Genomic DNA, 18,533 nt, shown 5'->3' on the forward strand with positions numbered 1-18,533 from the left:
AAGAATATACATGGAGTCTTCAAGGGTTCTATCACCTCAATATTATGAAAGTCTCGTATCCGATTCCCACGTCATTATTATATGTATAAACATACATATTTTCTATTTAAAATGGGATGTGCCTGTTATCCTGTGGTTTTCTTTGTAGTGCATATGAACTGTGAGACTTACTACTGTTTAAACATGCCCCTTATATTCTTTAGATACATCTACTTGGCTTGATACTTTTCTTCAGGGTAAAAAAAATTCAAATTGAATCAGAGAACACACAAACCTCGGGGAAGAGTCTTAATCATTGGGTAGAACATGACTGTCATCTTCCCAAGACATTAAGGAGAACTATTAGAATTCAGTTGAAGGAAGCAAAAATAAAAGGCAGCAGATGTTGTGCAACTGTTGAGCAGAGCTTTCTTAGAAATGCTTTGTAAAACAAAATCAAGAGTCTCTTCATGTGAAGTTAGTCATTTAAGACTGCCTGTGCAAATCTGAATGGTGTTTGATCAGCACAGTGATCCAATCATAAAAGTAGTCTAGGCACAGCTCAATGTTGCTTCTTTCTGTTTCCTGACCAACATACAAATTAATATGAATTATTATTTGAATGAATTCATGGAAGAAAATCCACAAAGAGATGTTGGTTCAGTTGATGGCACTTACCATTTGATTTGAAGATAGGACAGTGACTGCAGAGCGCTGTGATGGGATATTGTGCCGATACCATCTTCCAGAGCAGTTCTTCTAGGAGATTCATAGTTCCATGGCCAAACACAAAAGCATCACGTTATTATGTGTACTTAAAGGCCTCCCACACTAATTTCAGTTTTTTAAAGCATACTTCACTGCCTGCCTAAGCCAGTGTGTGGTCTTGCAGAGATTAAATGCCAGTTATGTTCTATTAATATAATTCTATGCTTTAGCCATGGGCAAAGGACAGAGTTTTGGAATGTTCAGAATTAAAATGAAGGCAAGTACTACAAATAACCTTAAACCCTGCATTCACTGCATATCTTACTACAGTGGAATAAATGCATCTAGAGAGCACAAAGGCATAGAGTATACCAATCATGACAGTAGCAACGATTTCTTTATTCAAAATGGATCCAGAGTCCAGAAAGTACAGTGTAACTGATTTACAACAAAAGTGATGGCATTAAAGCTTTTCCTTTCTTGCTTTACCTTTCAACAGGAATTCACTCATGTACTATTCAAGACTAGTAAATGAGTTTTTACAGGGCCCACTGGAGACTTCTATTGAGTCTGCTTAGCAGGAAGCCATAGCTGAACCTGAAGGCAACAAGTTAGTTCTGTGCTGAATGCAGCCTTCACAACTGACATCTGTCATGTCGCAAAGAAACTTTTTGAGAAACTGTGCAAATGGTAAGAAGTATGAGATCTTTTGCAGAAATGTGGTTTACATTACATGGCCTAGGGAAAATTCACTCATGATCCAGCTTTGGACTGAAGCCTGCCATTGGAGTTGACTTGATGTATCCAGCTTTGGACTGAAGCCTGCCATTGGAGTTGACTTGATATGTATGGAGTTCTTTTTGTGTGTGTGTGTGTGTCATTGATCAATGGTAGCATATCCTCACCCACTTCCAAGAGCCCTGCTAAGCAGATGTCTTTTTAATTGTGGCTAAAATATAATTTCACACTCTTTACAAGTAGGAGCAGATATCCTGAACTTCTGAATCCTCAGAGAGAATTCTGCCAGTCACGCATTTTGTTATACAAAGATATCAGAGAGACACATGTAATGAAACTGTGTCCATGTGTTGGCAAGCGTGTACACAGAGGAAGGAGTAATGAAAAAAGGAGACACCTTTTTTAATACTTGCAGTTCATACCCAACATATATTAATTAAAAAAATTGCTTTAAGTCCAGCAGATCGGAAGTAGTACTTGCTGTACAGACGTGAACTTAATTTTATTAGTTTTTGTAGGTGCAGCCTTATGCAGAGTACCTAATGGCATAATCCAGATGGAAAACAATTATTAATGGCTCTGCAAGAAGCAACACTTGCATAAGTATAGCAACTTCAGAGCGAAATTGCTTTCAACATGAAGGCATTGCTGGGAGGGGTGGAGGAAAGGTATCAAAATGAAGCATGTCTATGGAAGGAGCATGTCTCTCCAAGGCAGTGATTCTGAAAAAGGTCCCGTGTGCTGCTTATAGAAAAAGGAGAGATTTGCATTCAAATCAGATGTAAAAATATTAAATGTACAATGACATTATAGCAGGTGTGAATTTCACACTAGTAAGGCAGTTTTACTTTGAAGTGTCACTTCTTTTCATTTTGAGGAAGGAGGGACAGTAATGACTATATGTTGTGATTGATGTGTTAAATTTACACTTGTAATGCTATTGTGAGAAAGTGATGATCTCCACAGGCACCAGTTGCAATATGCTCAGCTAATACTCTGTATTTTCAGATACTTGACAGAAACTACTGACATATATAAACTACAGAAAGACCGAAGAAGCCAGAAATGCTAAAAGGCAACAGATGAGGTGTCTGCCTCTGGCTCAAACTTGAAAACTGAAAGAACAGAAAGGTGAGGAATGAAAATGAATGTGTAACAAAGGGTCTCTGTATATATGCATGTAGGTAGACATACATGTTTGTCTACAATATGGGATCATGTATTTTCGTCAGCTTGCCTTCCAAACATTCTCGTTGTTACCTTGTTGGAAATAAGATGCATTTTGGTCTAGGAAATGGAACTGTAATGTTTTGATTGTTTGAAATTTGATGCTGAAGTCACTGAAGTGATTCACACAGTATGTAAATAGGCTTTGTACACGCCTTTATCCTCTAAAGGGCTAAAGAAACAAAACAAGTAGATCCCTGATCTCTGATTTTCCTTTGTGTATAAATGGCAGCATTTGACCGTGACTATTTGTTGTCCAAGAACCTGGACCTGAGGTTCTGACTTGCAGAACTGTTGGCTTAATTATCCCTGTTCCTTCAGACTTTTTGTCGGTGGTCATAACAATGCTTTGGGGTTTTATTTTGCTGAGACTGTAAAATCCTGCCTGCTTTACCCAGTATTACCACAGTCCCATAGAATTCCTCTAAGAAAGGGATATTTTCTCTTCTACAGGAGACAAAAAAAGTCTGGTTTATGCAGGATACTATCCATACAACTATGCAGAACTTACTCTATGACTCTGTGCATATAGTGGTTTTGTAAATCCCTTTGAACCTACTCTTGGGAGAGGCAACTAATCCCAGTGAAAAGGTATTGCCTCATATGAAATCTTTGCAGAGCTGTGGAACACATTCCTCCACCAGGCTGTTTGCTCACTGGGGCTTTGGTTGCTACTGCAGCTAAACTATGCCAATAAATGAAACTGGCTGTTATTATACACCCACTAGTTCTGTTTCATTACATGTGTGCTCACAATCTCCTTCTTATGCTCCTGTAGGATACTGTGACTTAGGGTGACAGCTGTTCCTTTGAAGCAATGAGGATGCATTCTCAAATGCATTGTCTGTCTCCTCTACTCCTTTTAGCCCTGTGCAGCCAAGTTAATTCTTAAAGTATGAATCCTTTCCCATTGCATTTGAGCCTACATCATCCTAAAGTCTACCACAGGTTTCATTCTCAGACAAGTAAAAGTTACAGTACAGTAACTGATTCCCAATTTTTAATTTTCTATAGCTTTCTCTTTAAAGAAATCCTGAAGGAAACTTGCATTAAAATGCTGTTGATTTTCTATCATTTCTTTTAATTGTTGTGATTACAAAACACTTTCATGCCCATGAGCTGGAGGATTCTGATTAAGTTCCCACAGAATACAATTACTCACGCCTACTCCACCTTACTGCTGTGCTAGTAACAATATCTTATTAATCATCCTTAATATCCACCCAAGCCTTAGAAGCTGGAATAATTTGCAACGTTATAAAAACTGTAAGAAATACTTAGTGGTAACCTGAAGTCCCATTTGCAACATTCAGTGGCCATAAAACAAAAGATGGTGTTAGATCCTGAATCAGAGGGAAGGGCAAAACTGTGAAACTACCCAAATGACTCATCAGTAAGAAGTTTCTAATATGAATGTTCAGTGTGCTGTGGACATTCAAGCAGCTTAGGTTTCAGCACTGAGTTCTGTACTTTAGGGGTTTTGGGGATTTGTTTTTGTGGGGGTTTTCTTTGGTTAGTTTTGGTTGGTTGGTTTAGCACCGAATGTATGTTTTAAAAATTGTTTCTTGTTAAAACCCAACAACTAACAAACTCCCTAAAATTCATCTAAATGTTCAGCATCAGCAGGACTGACAAATATTTTTAAATGGTAATTTAAATTACAGATGAACCAGGAAAAGTAGGATGCATGTGATCTAGCAATTATACCATGATGCTGCCTCAGAGCACTGAAAGGGTTGTTTATGTGTAATGAACCTTTACCCTGTCTGCTGGAAATGGCAGTCAACCTCCCATTACTCCAATACAGTATATATATATATCAGCCCAGAAGGATTTGAGAGGAACCCTCCAATTCATTATCTTCTAGTCACAAAGCAGCCACCAGTGGAAGAGCTGGATTCAACCAGTGAAAGGGTAGGAAGCTTATTACCAGTATCCTAAGCATTGAATACTTTTGAAAAGTACACCACAGGGTAAATGCTTCCCAAAACCTTGTGTGAACTGTCAAACAGTAGCACAGAGAGAGGTGATGTGTACCAGCTTTGCCAGCCAGCCAAGATCTTAAGATGTGGCTATGTGGCTGTTTATGCTCTTTTACCTCCAATGATCTCTCTGGAGTATAGAAGAAGGCTCCTAAGGCTGCACTCTGCAGGAAGTGCTAAGTATGCTCATAAAGGTGTGGCTTAGCAACCTAGCAATTCCATAGTAACAGGGGCGTAGTAAACTAGCCTTAAGTAAAACAAACAGGCTTTGTGGAAATCAGAAGTTGAGCATGCTGTTCACATCTTTGATTAAAGCAGCTAATCTTTGATTGAAGGTGGTAACATCCACCTTGTTCCCCTACACCAAACAGATTCACAAGAGTTGAACAGATCAAGTCTTGTGCTTTCAATACCAATGCAAAGGAATGTTTTAAAAGTAATTTTTGCAATGTGTCTTGTGAGAAAAAGTGATGAAACTGGCACATGATTTTATGACAAACTGGAGAAGAGGAGAAGCCCGGTATCATTTATTAACATCATCAGAATGGCTCATTTTACACTGAGAAAGACAGAGAAGAACCCATAGTACAGAAAAAACCTCCCAACCCTTTGTTATTGAGTCCTTTTGCCTCTTCTTCCCGAAGGGAAACAGCATGTTCCTACCAGAAGTTAAACAGCATAAGGTCAGCTCTTACACAAGACAATGAAAATTGCTGGTGCTTTCATCTGGCTAGCAAGATTTTAATTTACAGACAAGGGTTCAAGTTCTCCAGGAATCTATGTGGCAAAAGCACACTTTTATCCTACTGTGGATACACCCTCAGACAGGGATTCCTGCATAGCTAAAATAATCCAGAGATCTGAAGAGACAACAAGACCTGATCTTCACCTTATTACAACTTATGTCTACACAAAGTAGGTGTAAAATGCTACCCAACATGACTCATCCACAGCAGTGATAGCCAGCCTGGCTGCCTGTAGTGACAGCTGCAGGCATTCAGTAAGAGCTGGCCATAGCAAAGCTTGATGTGCCCTAAAGTCATGGATTCAGGACACTTTAAGGTAGTAGTACTGCTCCTGTTTTCACATCCCCGTGAGTCACTCTCTCGTTTTGTAAGGATAATTGTTTGGTCTCTGAACCAAATGAGGGAATGGATCCATCTTAAAGAATACAAAAATGAGTTAGTGTGGCATTCTGTTTGATTTCACCTGAATCAGATCCAGCTTTTGGAAACTGGATCAATATTTCAGAGCTGATACACACTGTAGTCCCACAAAGACTAGTCATGAAGAATCAGAGGGGACAATGAGCCAAGGGTGGGATGAGAATGAATAGCTGAGGCCAGATGAACAAGACATGCCTGAAAGCCATGACAAACATTTTATTATTAAACCTACAGCTTAAAATCACAGTTTATCACACGTGGGAGGCCCAACCAACTCCTAACTATGCCAGTTTTGTTTGTTTGTAGTGCATACTACGATTTAATCTATCTGAAAAATAATAGAGTACATTAGATAGTGATAGTAGACAGTGCTTCCCTACTCATACAAAGCAGAGCAGTAGAGTGTAGAAAGGAGTGGTTGAAAGTTAGTTATGTCCTAGACATCTACTTCACCCAGAGCATTCACTCTAATCACTGTGTAGCCACTCTCAGGAGGTTCCAGGCTACTTTCTCTCGTGTGTGCCCCAGGGCTCTTTTATTTTTCCTCACCACCACAGAAAAGGCAAAATCTTAACGTATGTCAATTGTGTCACACTATGACAGAAACAATTACTTGGGAAAACCATGGAATGACTGAGCTCAAGGTGACATTTCCGGTCAAACAAGGGTGTGCCACATTTGCAGAGAGTTGTGGAGAGGAGGTGTGGTGTTACTGGAACTTATAAAACAGCTCCGCCATGGTATGTTATCATAGCTCCAGCATATTGGAAAGGGAAAGGGCAGAACTCATTGCACCTGCTTGCCATGTGCTTAGTTATTATCTATGTTTATAAAGCAATTCTGTGATGTAGAAAAAAAAATTAAATACCTTTGCAAAACCAGTAGTTGTGAAGTTATAAATGGTTGATTAGAAAATGAACTCATCTAATCTTCCTAGAAATTTCCATGTTAGTCTGCTAGAGTTTGGTAGTAACAGGTCAGACAAGACTTAATAAAGACCACATACTTCTAAGACAAAGATGGTAAAAAGAAAAATACAGAAGTTGTAGCAAAGGTCTGATTTTCTGGGGAAGTTGTTCCATCTTTGTAATTGGATAGGACATAGAACATGATTGAAAACCCTGTCATATCCTAATTATGGAATAATTGTTGGAAGAAGTGAAGTGGAGGAAAATAAACATAATCAAAACAAAAGAACAAGAAACCATTGAATGATAAATCTCCTACCATGTCTGTTTTGGATGCACATGATTGCTTTCATCAGTTTATTTTCCAAAATACTTTGATGAAGCCTAAGTGCTTCAACAGGTGGTTAAGTTTTGCTTAAGTTTTACATTTGCATTTCACTTCTAGTTATACTGTGGTGAGAAAATGCTGTGTATTAGCATATCTGTATGTAGAATAAGTTTAATTAAATTATAGTGCAGAAACAGGTTAAATATCAGAGCAGCTAAATCCAATGGGAATTAAATATTATGGGAACACACCCTCATTTTTTAATCAGGGTTTTGAAGTCAGCTGAGAGCTTGTGATACAATCTGAATAAAAAGGCAGACCTTAGTAATTTCTGCCAAGGTATTCTCATGAGGCCAGTATCAGCTAGTTGTCAAGTAAACCTTGAGAAAATGTAAATTGCATTAATTCATCATTAATTGTGTAATTTGTACAGTTGGTTTTCATTGTGCAATTTGGACTTGCAATGTGCAGTCTTTGGTTTTCACTCGATGGTCAGTTCTTTCATCACTACTATACTTTAGAACTGATTATCAGCTCTTAGTAAGTGAGAGCATGCAGATCTTTTGATGTAGGTAGTGACATTTGCATCTCTTATGGTATCTAATTGGGTTTTCTGTGTTTGCATACAAGGCAGTGGGAGCTGGATATCCAAAGTTCCAGGTGGCTTCAGCTGTCTCACTTTGAAATATCAGTGATTTCATGTTTCAGTGAACTGAAAACTTTCTAGATCTACAGTGTGTGAATCCATTTCTATATGGGACCATGGCAGGCTGAGTAGCATCAATTCACGGAAGGAGCAAATGCAAAAATTCTTTTGTAAAAAGTTGGAGGGTTTCCTGTGCTGCTGTTCCTATGACTGGAAGCCTCTGATGGCCCAAATTAAAGGCTTCATGCATACATTTCTGTCATGAGGAGTTAACCACTTGGTCTTTTCACAAGAATATATAAGGTTTATCCTGTCACACTTTAAATTTGTGAAATAATTTTAAATTATATTGCTTATAAATTAATAAGATGATTCTATTTAATTGCACATAAATAGTAGTGAATGAAAGCCAACATTTTGGCTTTGAGCTGTTGCAGTGAATTGTTACCAATTTCAGCATTTATTCTTTTTTGCTGAGGTGTGTTAGTGGTGATAGCAAAGACAGTGGTTGTGGTTTTTTCCCCATTAATAATTGATGTAACAAACATTTCAGTATATTAAACCTCATTATCAAAAGAAAACTTTTTACCACTGGATATGCAGTCACACTGCTTGACAGGCTGGACAGATGGGCAGAGTCCAACGGCATGAGATTGAACACATCCAAGTGCTGGGTTCTGCACATCGGCCACAACAACCCCATGCAGTGCTACAGGCTGGGGTCAGAGTGGCTGGAGAGCGGCCAGGCAGAGAGGGACCTGGGGGTGCTGGTTGATGGTAGGATGAACATGAGCCTGCAGTGTGCCCAGGCAGCCAGGAGGGCCAATGGCATCCTGGCCTGTATTAAGAACAGTGTGGCCAGCAGGAGCAGGGAGGTCATTCTGCCCCTGTACACTGCACTGGTTAGGCCACACCTCGAGTACTGTGTCCAGTTCTGGGCCCTTCAGTTTAGGAAGGACATTGACTTGCTGGAACGAGTCCAGAGAAGGGCAACAAAGTTGGTGAGGGGCTTGGAACACAAGCCCTATGAGGAGAGGCTGAGGGAGCTGGGGCTGCTTAGACTGGAGAGGAGGAGACTCAGGGGTGACCTTATTGCTCTCTACAACTACGTGAAGGGGGGTTGTAGACAGGCCGAGCTTGGTCTCTTCTCCCAGGCAACCAGCACCAGAACAAGAGGACACAGTCTCAGGCTGCACCAGGGGAGGTTCAGGCTGGAGGTCAGGAGGAAGTTTTACACAGAGAGAGTGATTGGCCATTGTAATGGGCTGCCCGGGGAGGTGGTGGAGTCACCATCACTGGAGGTGTTCAGGAGGAGACTTGACAGGGTGCTTGGTTGCATGGGTTAGTTGATTAGGTGGTGTTGGATGATAGGTTGGACGCAATGATCTTGAAGTTATCTTCCAACCTGGTCTATTCTATTCTATTCTATTCTATTCTATTCTATTCTATTCTATTCTATTCTATTCTATTCTATTCTATTCTATTCTATTCTAAACTGCTATATCCTTTCAATGGTCAAAGAGAGGATGGGTCAGAAGTGTTTTAATCTGAGGTTGAACATCAGGTTGCTTAAAAACCTCACGGAAATACTATTTCCTATTGAATTTCCACTTTCATATTACACATGAGACTAGTAAAGAAAGTGATCAGTTGCAATGAACATTTATTTAGGCAGATTCTAGAGGCAAGAAAGCTACACACAAGGTGAATTTCAATCACAGGTGGAGCAGACTGAAAGATTCTGGAAGTACTTGCATATTCATCTCATTAGGTAACAGAAATTGTATCACATGGCTTGTCTGACTTACCACAGCTTAGATATCCTGTCTCAACTAGTTGCAGTGAATTATTTAGAAATTCAGCAGTGAGATCAGATTGGCCACCAGAAGAAGGTTTCTCAGCAGCAGCTTTAGTGCAGCATTGGAGCAGGTCATCCCTGGAGGTTTTCAACACAACTAGACAAAGTATTGGTTGGTTCACTCTAGTGTTGGCAGCAGTCCTGCTGTGGGCACAGTGTTGAGCAAGAGGACTTCCAGATGTCCCCACTAGCTAACATTTCAGTGATTCTAGTTCCAAATAACTGTAGTAATTTATTTGAAGGAACACATTATTTCCAATGAGGGAAACATCTAAATTCAGTGTGTATTTCTTGTAAACTGTTAACTTTAATGTAAATCTATAATAATATTAATGAAAGACACTACTGGGGCATGCGTGTTTGGTAGAAAAGTAAATGCTTAGATCTTCAAAAGCCTGACACCTGTAATCTTGAGAAATCTGACTAAACAGCAGACACCTACACTCCAATGGGAGCTGAGCACCTATAAAACACTAGATTGATTGTCATCCCATAAAGGAAAGAAGCTATGTAAAAGAATAGCAAAAGTAATTTCAGTTATGTTTTCTTGCCTAGTCACCAATGTTGTTTTAATTTACCTCTGAGCCAACAGAAATTAAATTCCAACTAATATAGTACTCTAAGTGAATGTTTTCAGTATGGCTTGATGGGGTGAATATTAAAAGGGTAACAATCCACTGGAAACCACCTTTGTGAAGCACTTTTGCATATTGCCAAGCTTCTGTGAATATCCCAATGGAAATTATTTCAAAGCTTGTACACTGGGTTATTATCATGACAGACCTACCTGGCAGACCAAAAAATCAGATCTCTCCAAACATCTGGACAGCAATCAAAGAACAGTGTTAAGCAGTTGTTCCCATGCCCTTTCCCACTCATTTGCTGTTAAAGAAAAGATGCCAGGAAATTCTTTACATATGGGGTTATGTTTCAGGAATTACATTAGGCTCTTCCTTCAGAAAATATTGCTACAATTGCTTATAATCCCACCCAGGAACTCAGGGGCTGAATGGCTATGAAATCTAAATGTCTTTTCACATTTATTTACAGATTACTTAGAGATGTTTTACTTCCTGTGCCGATTCAGTTTAGAGATGCTGGGGCACAGAGAGAATTTACTACTATCCTGAAGAGTACTTATTTAATTTAGCATCTCTTTTTCTCAGAATGACAGAATAATTTTTTCTAGAAGAGACCTCTGCAAGTCATTATATCCAATCTCCCTGCCCCATCAGCATGGCCAATTTTGAAGTTAGACCCAAATTTAAAGTTAGTTCACTTTTCTCATATTTTGCAGGGTTAAATATTGTAATCTTTGTCTTCCTTTTAACTGATGAGTAAAATATTCATAAAGAGGACAAGTAGCTTCTCAAAATTAGACAGGTTTGGAACAGAAAAACTGAAGTTGCTGTAGATGTGAATGTGGTGAGGGTATTACTCCAGATCTCATGTCTCCAAGTTTCATACTCTTTTTATCAGCTATAACAAAATTACTTCAGTGATCAGGACATCCAGTCCACAGGAGTAGTTAATATTCATGTATTAAAGGTATAAGGAGGTGGGGGTGTTTTCTTCTCTATTTTTCTCCTTGTCATAATCCATGAAATAGTGTTGTGTGTACAGTAAGTTGTCACTACAGATATATGCATTGCAAGCACAATGCACTTAAGAAGTTTGTTCTGTATTCTCGTGTGATCCAACTGTAAAACTGTTGTAGTTTCCAGTCTTGTTTGATTAAAAAGAAGCAAACAAAATAAACACAGTTCTGAGCTAGCATGACAATGAATGTCCATCTCTAAAACTTGTGTTTTCAACCTAGTTACATTTATGAGACTTTATGCTCATACAGAGCCTACAAACAAGAACTTCTATAGATATGCCTGCCAGGATTAAAGCTAAAGGTGAGCAATAACTCTTTATTTCAGCAAGATCTTGGTTAAAAATTAACTTTGCTAATGCTCAGTGTACAAGGGCTTGTCCCACATGTTGTTTCAGGAAGCGGATCCTGTTGCTGTTCTGTGAAGACCTGTGATGCCATTCTTTTGAATCTTTTTAGGCCCATAATGTTGCAGAAACTGGTATTATAGAGGGCTGCACACAGGGAGATGGAGGGTCACGGAGAGAAGGAGAATGGGAAACCAATTGCATAATCTGATCCTGGAAAATGTCTGAAATCACAGGCCAGTTTCTTTACATTTTTTCTTCTCACATTTTAGAAGATATTTGAAGTGTGTTTAGCTAGAATAGTTCAAATTAGTAACAACAAAATTAGATGAGTCAGGATAGTCTAAATGTAGAAACCAGATGGGTTCTCTGGAAGAGGTACAGCATGTTATTAGATGAGCTAATTGTGAAAAGCATACAAGCTTTGGGGCTCCCTAGCCTTTGATACCATGCACAGATTACAAAAAAGGGATCTTTGGCATTGATGTGAGCAGGCCTTCTTTAATTTGACATATTGCTGTAAGTGAATTATGATATTTTTTTACATAAGATCCTTTTTCACACAAGATCCTGAGAGAGAATTATGCGTGGATTGGAATTTTCTGTACCTGCTCACTGAAACCTATAAATATGTGTCAGGCTGGCCAAGAATGTATCATATGTATCACCTTCCATAGAAATCTGCTCATTATAATCCCATTCTGTCTGAGGTAGTTACATATTAGGGCTATGAAATGCCACCCTCATGAAGACAGCTAAATCATAGCAGACAGGTACTTTTTCTCTGTGAACATAGCTACAGGTAAAATCTGTATTTAGATTCAGGCATACACTCACTGCCTCCCCCCAACATCCCCATCATATAGGGACAAGTTTGGATAGAGGAACAGTTCTCACACCTAAGTCAGTGTATTTTTGTGATTCTCATTACAGGCTTAAGGGGTAAGAATCATCCTTAACAAGGTTGTTGTGCTACTTCATTACCACTATATCCAAAGGATAAAACTAACCAAATGGAATACGCATGGGATTTTATTCTACCAAGGACTTATAGAGATGTATTGACAGTGGAAAAGATAGTTGCTGTGTAAATTCCTTATTACAAAAAATTAAACTGCTGAAAGCATTTTGAATGTGTAAATATGTTACAGATCCAAGTTTTCATCTGTCAGTGCTTGGGGATCTGCCCTTTCTGTAGCAATGACCTCTCTTCAGGACTGCTTTTCAAGCAGCTGTACTGTGAGCAGCAGAGACAGCAGCTGAGAGGCATTTAACAGCTACCTTGTGTCTTCACTGAGATGCACCTGTGTGCTGCTGAGTTCTTTGTGTGGCCTCTGCCGTGTAAAGACTTGCAAGACAAGAGTTCTAAGGTAATTCACATGAGACAGCATCCCTAATCTATAATTTATTTTCATTAAAATAAAAACAGTCTTGGTGATGGTGTTAGCATATGAATCGATATTGGCCAAAGAAGCCCCATAACTGCTATAATTAACCCATTATAAAATTAGCATGTGAATGGAAGAAGGGAATATTCAATGTTAATATTTAAACCATCAGATATTCACAGCTAAATGTCCAGCTCTGCACTTTCCTGTGATAAATATCAGTAGCTAAGCACCAGCACCATTTTTCCTTGAGTGACGTCTCTATTTCCATACAACACTAACACTAAAGCAAAAGAAAAGTAATGACCAGTCTAATTTGCAATATTTGGCCTTTAAAAATAGATAGTAATTGATCAGTGGTGGAACTAGGAAAAATAATAAGAGTTGAAACCGTTTAGAGGCTTTTTAAATTTCTGTTTTAAAATAAATCTGACTTTGGAAAAACCTCCAAAAATAGTCTCAGCCCACAATGTTACATTGCTGTTCCCACTGAGCAGAAATGCTTAGAGGAGTATTTTTATAGGAGCTAAAGTAGATGTGTTTGTAGAGTCTCACATGTGAGATAGAAAAGAGGTACAGAGAAATATTGTCGGTATTGGATTGCCCAGGAGATAGTTCTTTACTGAGCAGTTATAGGGTAGAAAATACAGGACTTTGCCAAACACCCTGGATACATCCTTTCCGAAAACCAACAATTATTTTACTAGGACCTACCTTCACGAACCACATGTAGAACTGGGCCTAAATTACTAAGTACTTTCTACCTTAATATCTCTCAGCATTCCGAGTGGGATAATGTAACGCCGGTAGGATGCCTTAAGGCCGGCACGGGTAACGCAGTCTGTGCCCAGCACCGGGCAGGAAGGGCAGCAGGTTAAGGCCTTGACGCTGTGCATTGCAAAGCTAACTCGGGAGATTCTGCTTGGTCACGTTCTCGTGTACTTCTCTTTAGATTGCCAACAACAAAAAACAAGGATCTAGTCGGAGCACCCAGACCCCCATCCCGGCACAGCACATCGGGAGCAGGACCACTACACATCTCCACAGGCGCGGAACAGGGCGCGCAGTGCCCGCACGCAGTGCCCGCACCCAGTGCCCGACGGGACCCCGCAAAACTGAAAGCAGGTAGAAGCACTTCCTGTAGGCAGAATTGGAGAGAGGGAGAGAAAGGGAGTTTTCCTCTGATCTTTCTCAAAAACCAATCAGGCCAGATCAGCCAGGCGTTGATTCTCCCTCCGTCCCTCCTACACCTTTTCCAGAGGCCCAATGGTCTCGTCCCTCTGAGAGATTGACTAGAGTCACATGAGCTTTACCAAGGGCAGGTAACTCAGGAGAGGGGAAGGGGGAAAAAAAAAAAAAAAAAAAAAAAAAAAAAAAAAAAAAAAAAGCCCAGAGTCAGGCTGGGCTTCTGCCATGATGTCAGAGGGAAAGGAACCCACAGCTTGCTAATTTCACCTCCCAATCAGCCCTAGGAAGAAGGAGATCACCGGGAACAGGTAGGGATGCAAGCTTCTCCATTTTTTATTTTTTTTGTGTGTGTCTCAAATACCCTACCTCCTAAAGAGCTTTTTCTCTCATCTTGATACCGTGACTCCTCGTTTGCTCCTTTTCCCTTTAATCACTGGGAGGTAGGGGGTGAGCCCTGTAAGAATTTTTTTCTCTTTTTGTTTGTGTGTCTCTCTCTCTTTTTTTTTTTTTCTTCTCTCTTTTTTGACCTCTGCTTTTGATTGTAGTTGTTTCCCCCTGTGGTCATGACGGCTTCGCACAGTGACTCTTTGGTGGTGTTGTTTGGGGCAACAGCTGGTGCATATGGGGCTAAACTGGGTTCGGATGAGAGGGAACTAATTCTCTTGGTGTGGCAAGTTGTGGATCTACACAGCAAGAAGGTATGGCTTCGACCCCCGGTGCGAGGCGCGTTCTCGGGGCGCAGGGCGAGGAGGCTCGCCCGGCCACTCGCCGCCTCCCCGGAGCCGTTTGTTCATTTCACAAATGCACCGAGGGAAGGGGAGGGAGCGGGGCCCCCTGCCCGGGGGTCATTCACTCCTCGGGCTAGGCACTTAAGAGGGCCCTTTTTGCTCCGTTTGAAGGGAAGAACGCACTTTTAAAGCAAGCTTGGCCGCTTCCACCCCCTTCTCCGTTTTCCTTAAAACATCTGTAGCTTCAAATTTGAAGATGTCTACGGACTTGTGAAGCTTTACAACAAAAAGCTGTGCTCAGTAGGCTCCTGCCGTGCACGCTTTCGTGGGAGCTGGTTCAGGGGAACCCTTGGACTCTTTGCGGCCTGCTGCGGGAGACTTTTTTTTTTATTTGTTTAGCCAATATTTGGATAACCTTTAAGAAAATATTGTCTCCCTTGATTTTTTAGTTAATCTGAAAACATGCTCTGATTATTTCCTCCCGCCTCCAAAAGCCCTCTCATAAACACGAACCCCTTAGAGATGAAGGGCTTTAATAATTTCATGACTAGATTCAGTAAACTGCTTCAGCATGATTTGATGGTCCCTTTGCTAAACAGCAAAAGGCGTCACATGAAAAGCGGCTGGGATTCACCCAAGCGGAGAGCGTGGCCCTCCTGGGTGGGAGGGAAAGAAACTGAGGCCAAAGGTTTCGATTTGTGAAATCGACAAATGCTTTTTCTCGTTGCGATTGTTATCGGGCACGCGACACTGCACCTTGCTGATTTTTCTGCAGTCTGAACGCATTGTTACAAAGGGCCAACTCGGTTATGCCTCACTTTTGTCCGTATTTTATTAAATGTTTTAGGTAGGGACACTACACAAATCCCTGGTGAAAGCAGACAACTTGGACCTAAGTGACCAGTGTCGCGAAGTGAGTGGCTTGACACCAGAGGGACTGGGCAAAGCTGAACCACTGGACGGGGTTCTTCAACAGGTGAGATGCTGATCTTGGGAGCATGGGCTGCTCTGGGTGAAGCCTGGAGACAAGATTCAGCTGATCTGCTAAAAGAAAATAGACTTGAATTTTGCTTTTCACTTGGTAACATTTGAACCATATGAAACAGAAAACTTGTGGTTCTGAAACAGTTACACATAATGCCTGAGTATTTGCTCTGATGCTGTAGTCCTTGGGAGATCTGGCTTCAGATTATTTTGCTGGGTCTTCTTTTATTTCAGATTTCCCTTACTCTAAGCGTTAAAGTGCAGGCTAATAAGAGTACTACTTAATTTAGGAGTGCTCATCAAACTTTCAAAACTCAAGTGGTGTGTTTTAACCTACAGGTTCACTACTGTAATGTGTATTGAAAAACCTGACCTCTTTTATTATTATTATTAAAGTTAGTTGAAATTCTCAAAACTATACTTTCATAAAACACATCTGTGCTTCTTGTGTATCACTCTTTTGTAGATGAGCTTAAGTAGTTTAGTGGATTATACAGCAACTGGATTTTTTTTTTCCCCCCTGCTGTTTCTGTTTTGCTCTTTAGCGCACACCAAGAAAGTAAATCTGTACATTTGTATGATCCGTGTGGTTGTAGAGACCCAAAATTACCTCAAAAATGTTAATTCAGTACTGTGTACTTTTGTAGTTGCTGGAAGCTTACTTGCTTTCACTGTGTATTCTATGTGAAATGTGCTTGAATGGAAAAATACAATGGTGCATTTTTGTGTAACATACAAAACTGGCTTTCCACACCTTGTCTGAATCACTCGTAGGTGTGTTTCAGCAAGAAACTTGTTTAGGCAGTAGAACAGGTTCGTGTTGCTGTAACTTCTGGTGACACAGATAACTTGGCAGACTAGGTCCTAACCCTCTGATACTGAATGGTTAAGACTTCACTCTGGAGCAAGTAGCTTTGAGAATAGAATGTAATGTCTCTTAAAATCTGGCAGCACTAGTTGCATATGCCATTTATTCTGCTTGTACTGGTTTGACTGGAGTCCAAAAGAAGAATTGTATTTATTTATTTATTTATTTAAAGGGGAAAAAAAAAAAAGAGCTTCAGAATAACCCCTGAGAAAATGTGCAGCTGCAGGTTTGATCTTGTCCCAGATATTGCACTAAAGACATCTGGAACAGCTTAGCCTAGTACACTCTGTTTACCTTTATAACAGACACACTTTAATTAGACTCAATACTTTTTGAAAGATTGTATCTTATTGCCATAAATTGCACTGTAGGTGGATCTGCTTTAGCAAGTAAAAGGAAATACTACCTTTGTGTGTAGGTGGGTAAAGACTCTTGAAAAACAATAATTTTTTTGCTTTTTGTTTGGCACATATATGCAACTAAATAATGATTTTTTGCTGATAATTGTTGGATGCCAGTTGTGATGTGGCCAGTTCCAGTTCCATCATCGGTCTTCTGGAATTCGTTTTACCTAAGCTTGTCTCCCTGCTCCTCCATGTGTCCTGACTGTGGGAGTTAGGAGGGAATTAAGTCACTTGTAACGGTGGCATAATGCAAAGTTCCACGTTCTTTAATAGTAGGTACTTTTCTGTATTTTTGATGATAACTCCATTAAATATGTTAATTGTGTCATGAATTAGGTGTGTTAAGAATTAATCAGGTATTGGTCAACACACACAGATGCTTCATTCTTTTGCCCAGTTAAGTGTTGTGAGTAGAAAAAGCAGGTGGGTGAAGTGATTATTTGAAAAGGAAATAGACTTGTACCTTAATTTGAGGTAATGTTAGAGGGTATGTGAAATTAGCTTTCCACACCCTACTTGGATTGTGGTAGAAAAATTGATGATGTGGCTGAAAATCACACACTTCAGCACACATCTCAGTCAGGTAAATCAAAGTTTCAGTGCCTGCTTCTGGCTTTTGCCCTGGGTTTCCAGTCTCTGCATGTAGAGGGAATCACTAAGCACAAATCCATTCTAACTTCTATCTGCTTTTCAGAGGTTTCTCCCAACCTCAACCATTCTCTGATTTGTAACTGGTAAATAGAATAGCCGCTGTGGATCTAGACACTTCCCCTTCACCACAGAAAGCCTCCCATTGCTATTTAGTTCACTTTTCACCAATGATACCGTGTACCAAAAGCTTGTAATCTGTGGTTACTTCTTTGCTCTGCTTGCAACAAGGCACGTCAACAAATGATGCGTTATTTCATGAGGCATATTGTTATAGTGTTACATCTCACACCCTATACTATTGGAGTTTGTCTTGAGAAATAGTCTAAAATACACCAGTATGTTTTTGATGTGTAATTTTACAAAGTGAGGTTCTGCAGCACGATGCCCCTGAATAACTGAGCTGTTTGATACACCGTGTGTTCTATATGTTAACGTTGCTGCAAGTTTTAAAGTACTTGTCCAGAGTAATGAGCTTTTGATTGTACCGGTGCTAATGCATTTATGGGACCCAACTATGTTTTCTGACAGCTATCCAAACATTGCACATCACTTATGGTTTGGGTGAGTAGGGGAGCTCCTGATAATGTATGAATACTAGGGAAATAGTTACCTGAAGTCATAAAATATGTGCCCTTTGGAAGCAGTCTGCTTCATGCGTTTAATTCAAAATGGCATGAATAACTTCTCTCTGTTGTTAGACCCATAAGGGTGAAATTGGAGCTGCTGTCTGAGATGTGGTGTTGTGGTTGCAGAATGCTGCTGAGTAGAAAAATAGGAATTTTTTCTTTTTTTTTAAACAATGTGTGTTTGGAACTGTTTTGAGCCGGTGATAGAGACC

At 40.0% G+C, this 18,533-nt stretch overlaps 1 protein-coding gene across 6 annotated transcripts in view; it reads left to right on the forward strand.

Annotated features, from left to right (window-relative positions):
- The window catches only part of ESRP2 (epithelial splicing regulatory protein 2), a 103,688-nt gene that overhangs the window by 46,596 nt on the left and 38,559 nt on the right, over nt 1–18,533 (forward strand). For 2 of the 6 annotated variants that reach the window (XM_068150473.1, XM_068150474.1), the window contains 7 exons: nt 1,187–1,377; nt 2,434–2,556; nt 11,597–11,720; nt 12,636–12,854; nt 13,825–13,997; nt 14,606–14,758; nt 15,636–15,764. In XM_068150473.1, coding sequence (XP_068006574.1) covers nt 14,624–14,758; nt 15,636–15,764 — 264 coding nt within the window. In that variant the 5' untranslated portion in view covers nt 1,187–1,377; nt 2,434–2,556; nt 11,597–11,720; ... (1 more) ...; nt 13,825–13,997; nt 14,606–14,623. Of the gene's footprint in view, nt 1–1,186; nt 1,378–2,433; nt 2,557–11,596; nt 11,721–12,635; nt 12,855–13,824; nt 13,998–14,025; nt 14,369–14,605; nt 14,759–15,635; nt 15,765–18,533 lie in introns of those variants that run through there. The other 4 variants (XM_068150477.1, XM_068150476.1, XM_068150472.1 and 1 more) reach the window with 2 other exon arrangements.

Source organism: Melanerpes formicivorus, unplaced genomic scaffold (assembly GCF_026170545.1).
Source record: "Melanerpes formicivorus ecotype bairdi unplaced genomic scaffold, bMelFor1.0.p_v2 SCAF_20, whole genome shotgun sequence".
In the NCBI taxonomy this organism is placed as follows: domain Eukaryota; kingdom Metazoa; phylum Chordata; class Aves; order Piciformes; family Picidae; genus Melanerpes; species Melanerpes formicivorus.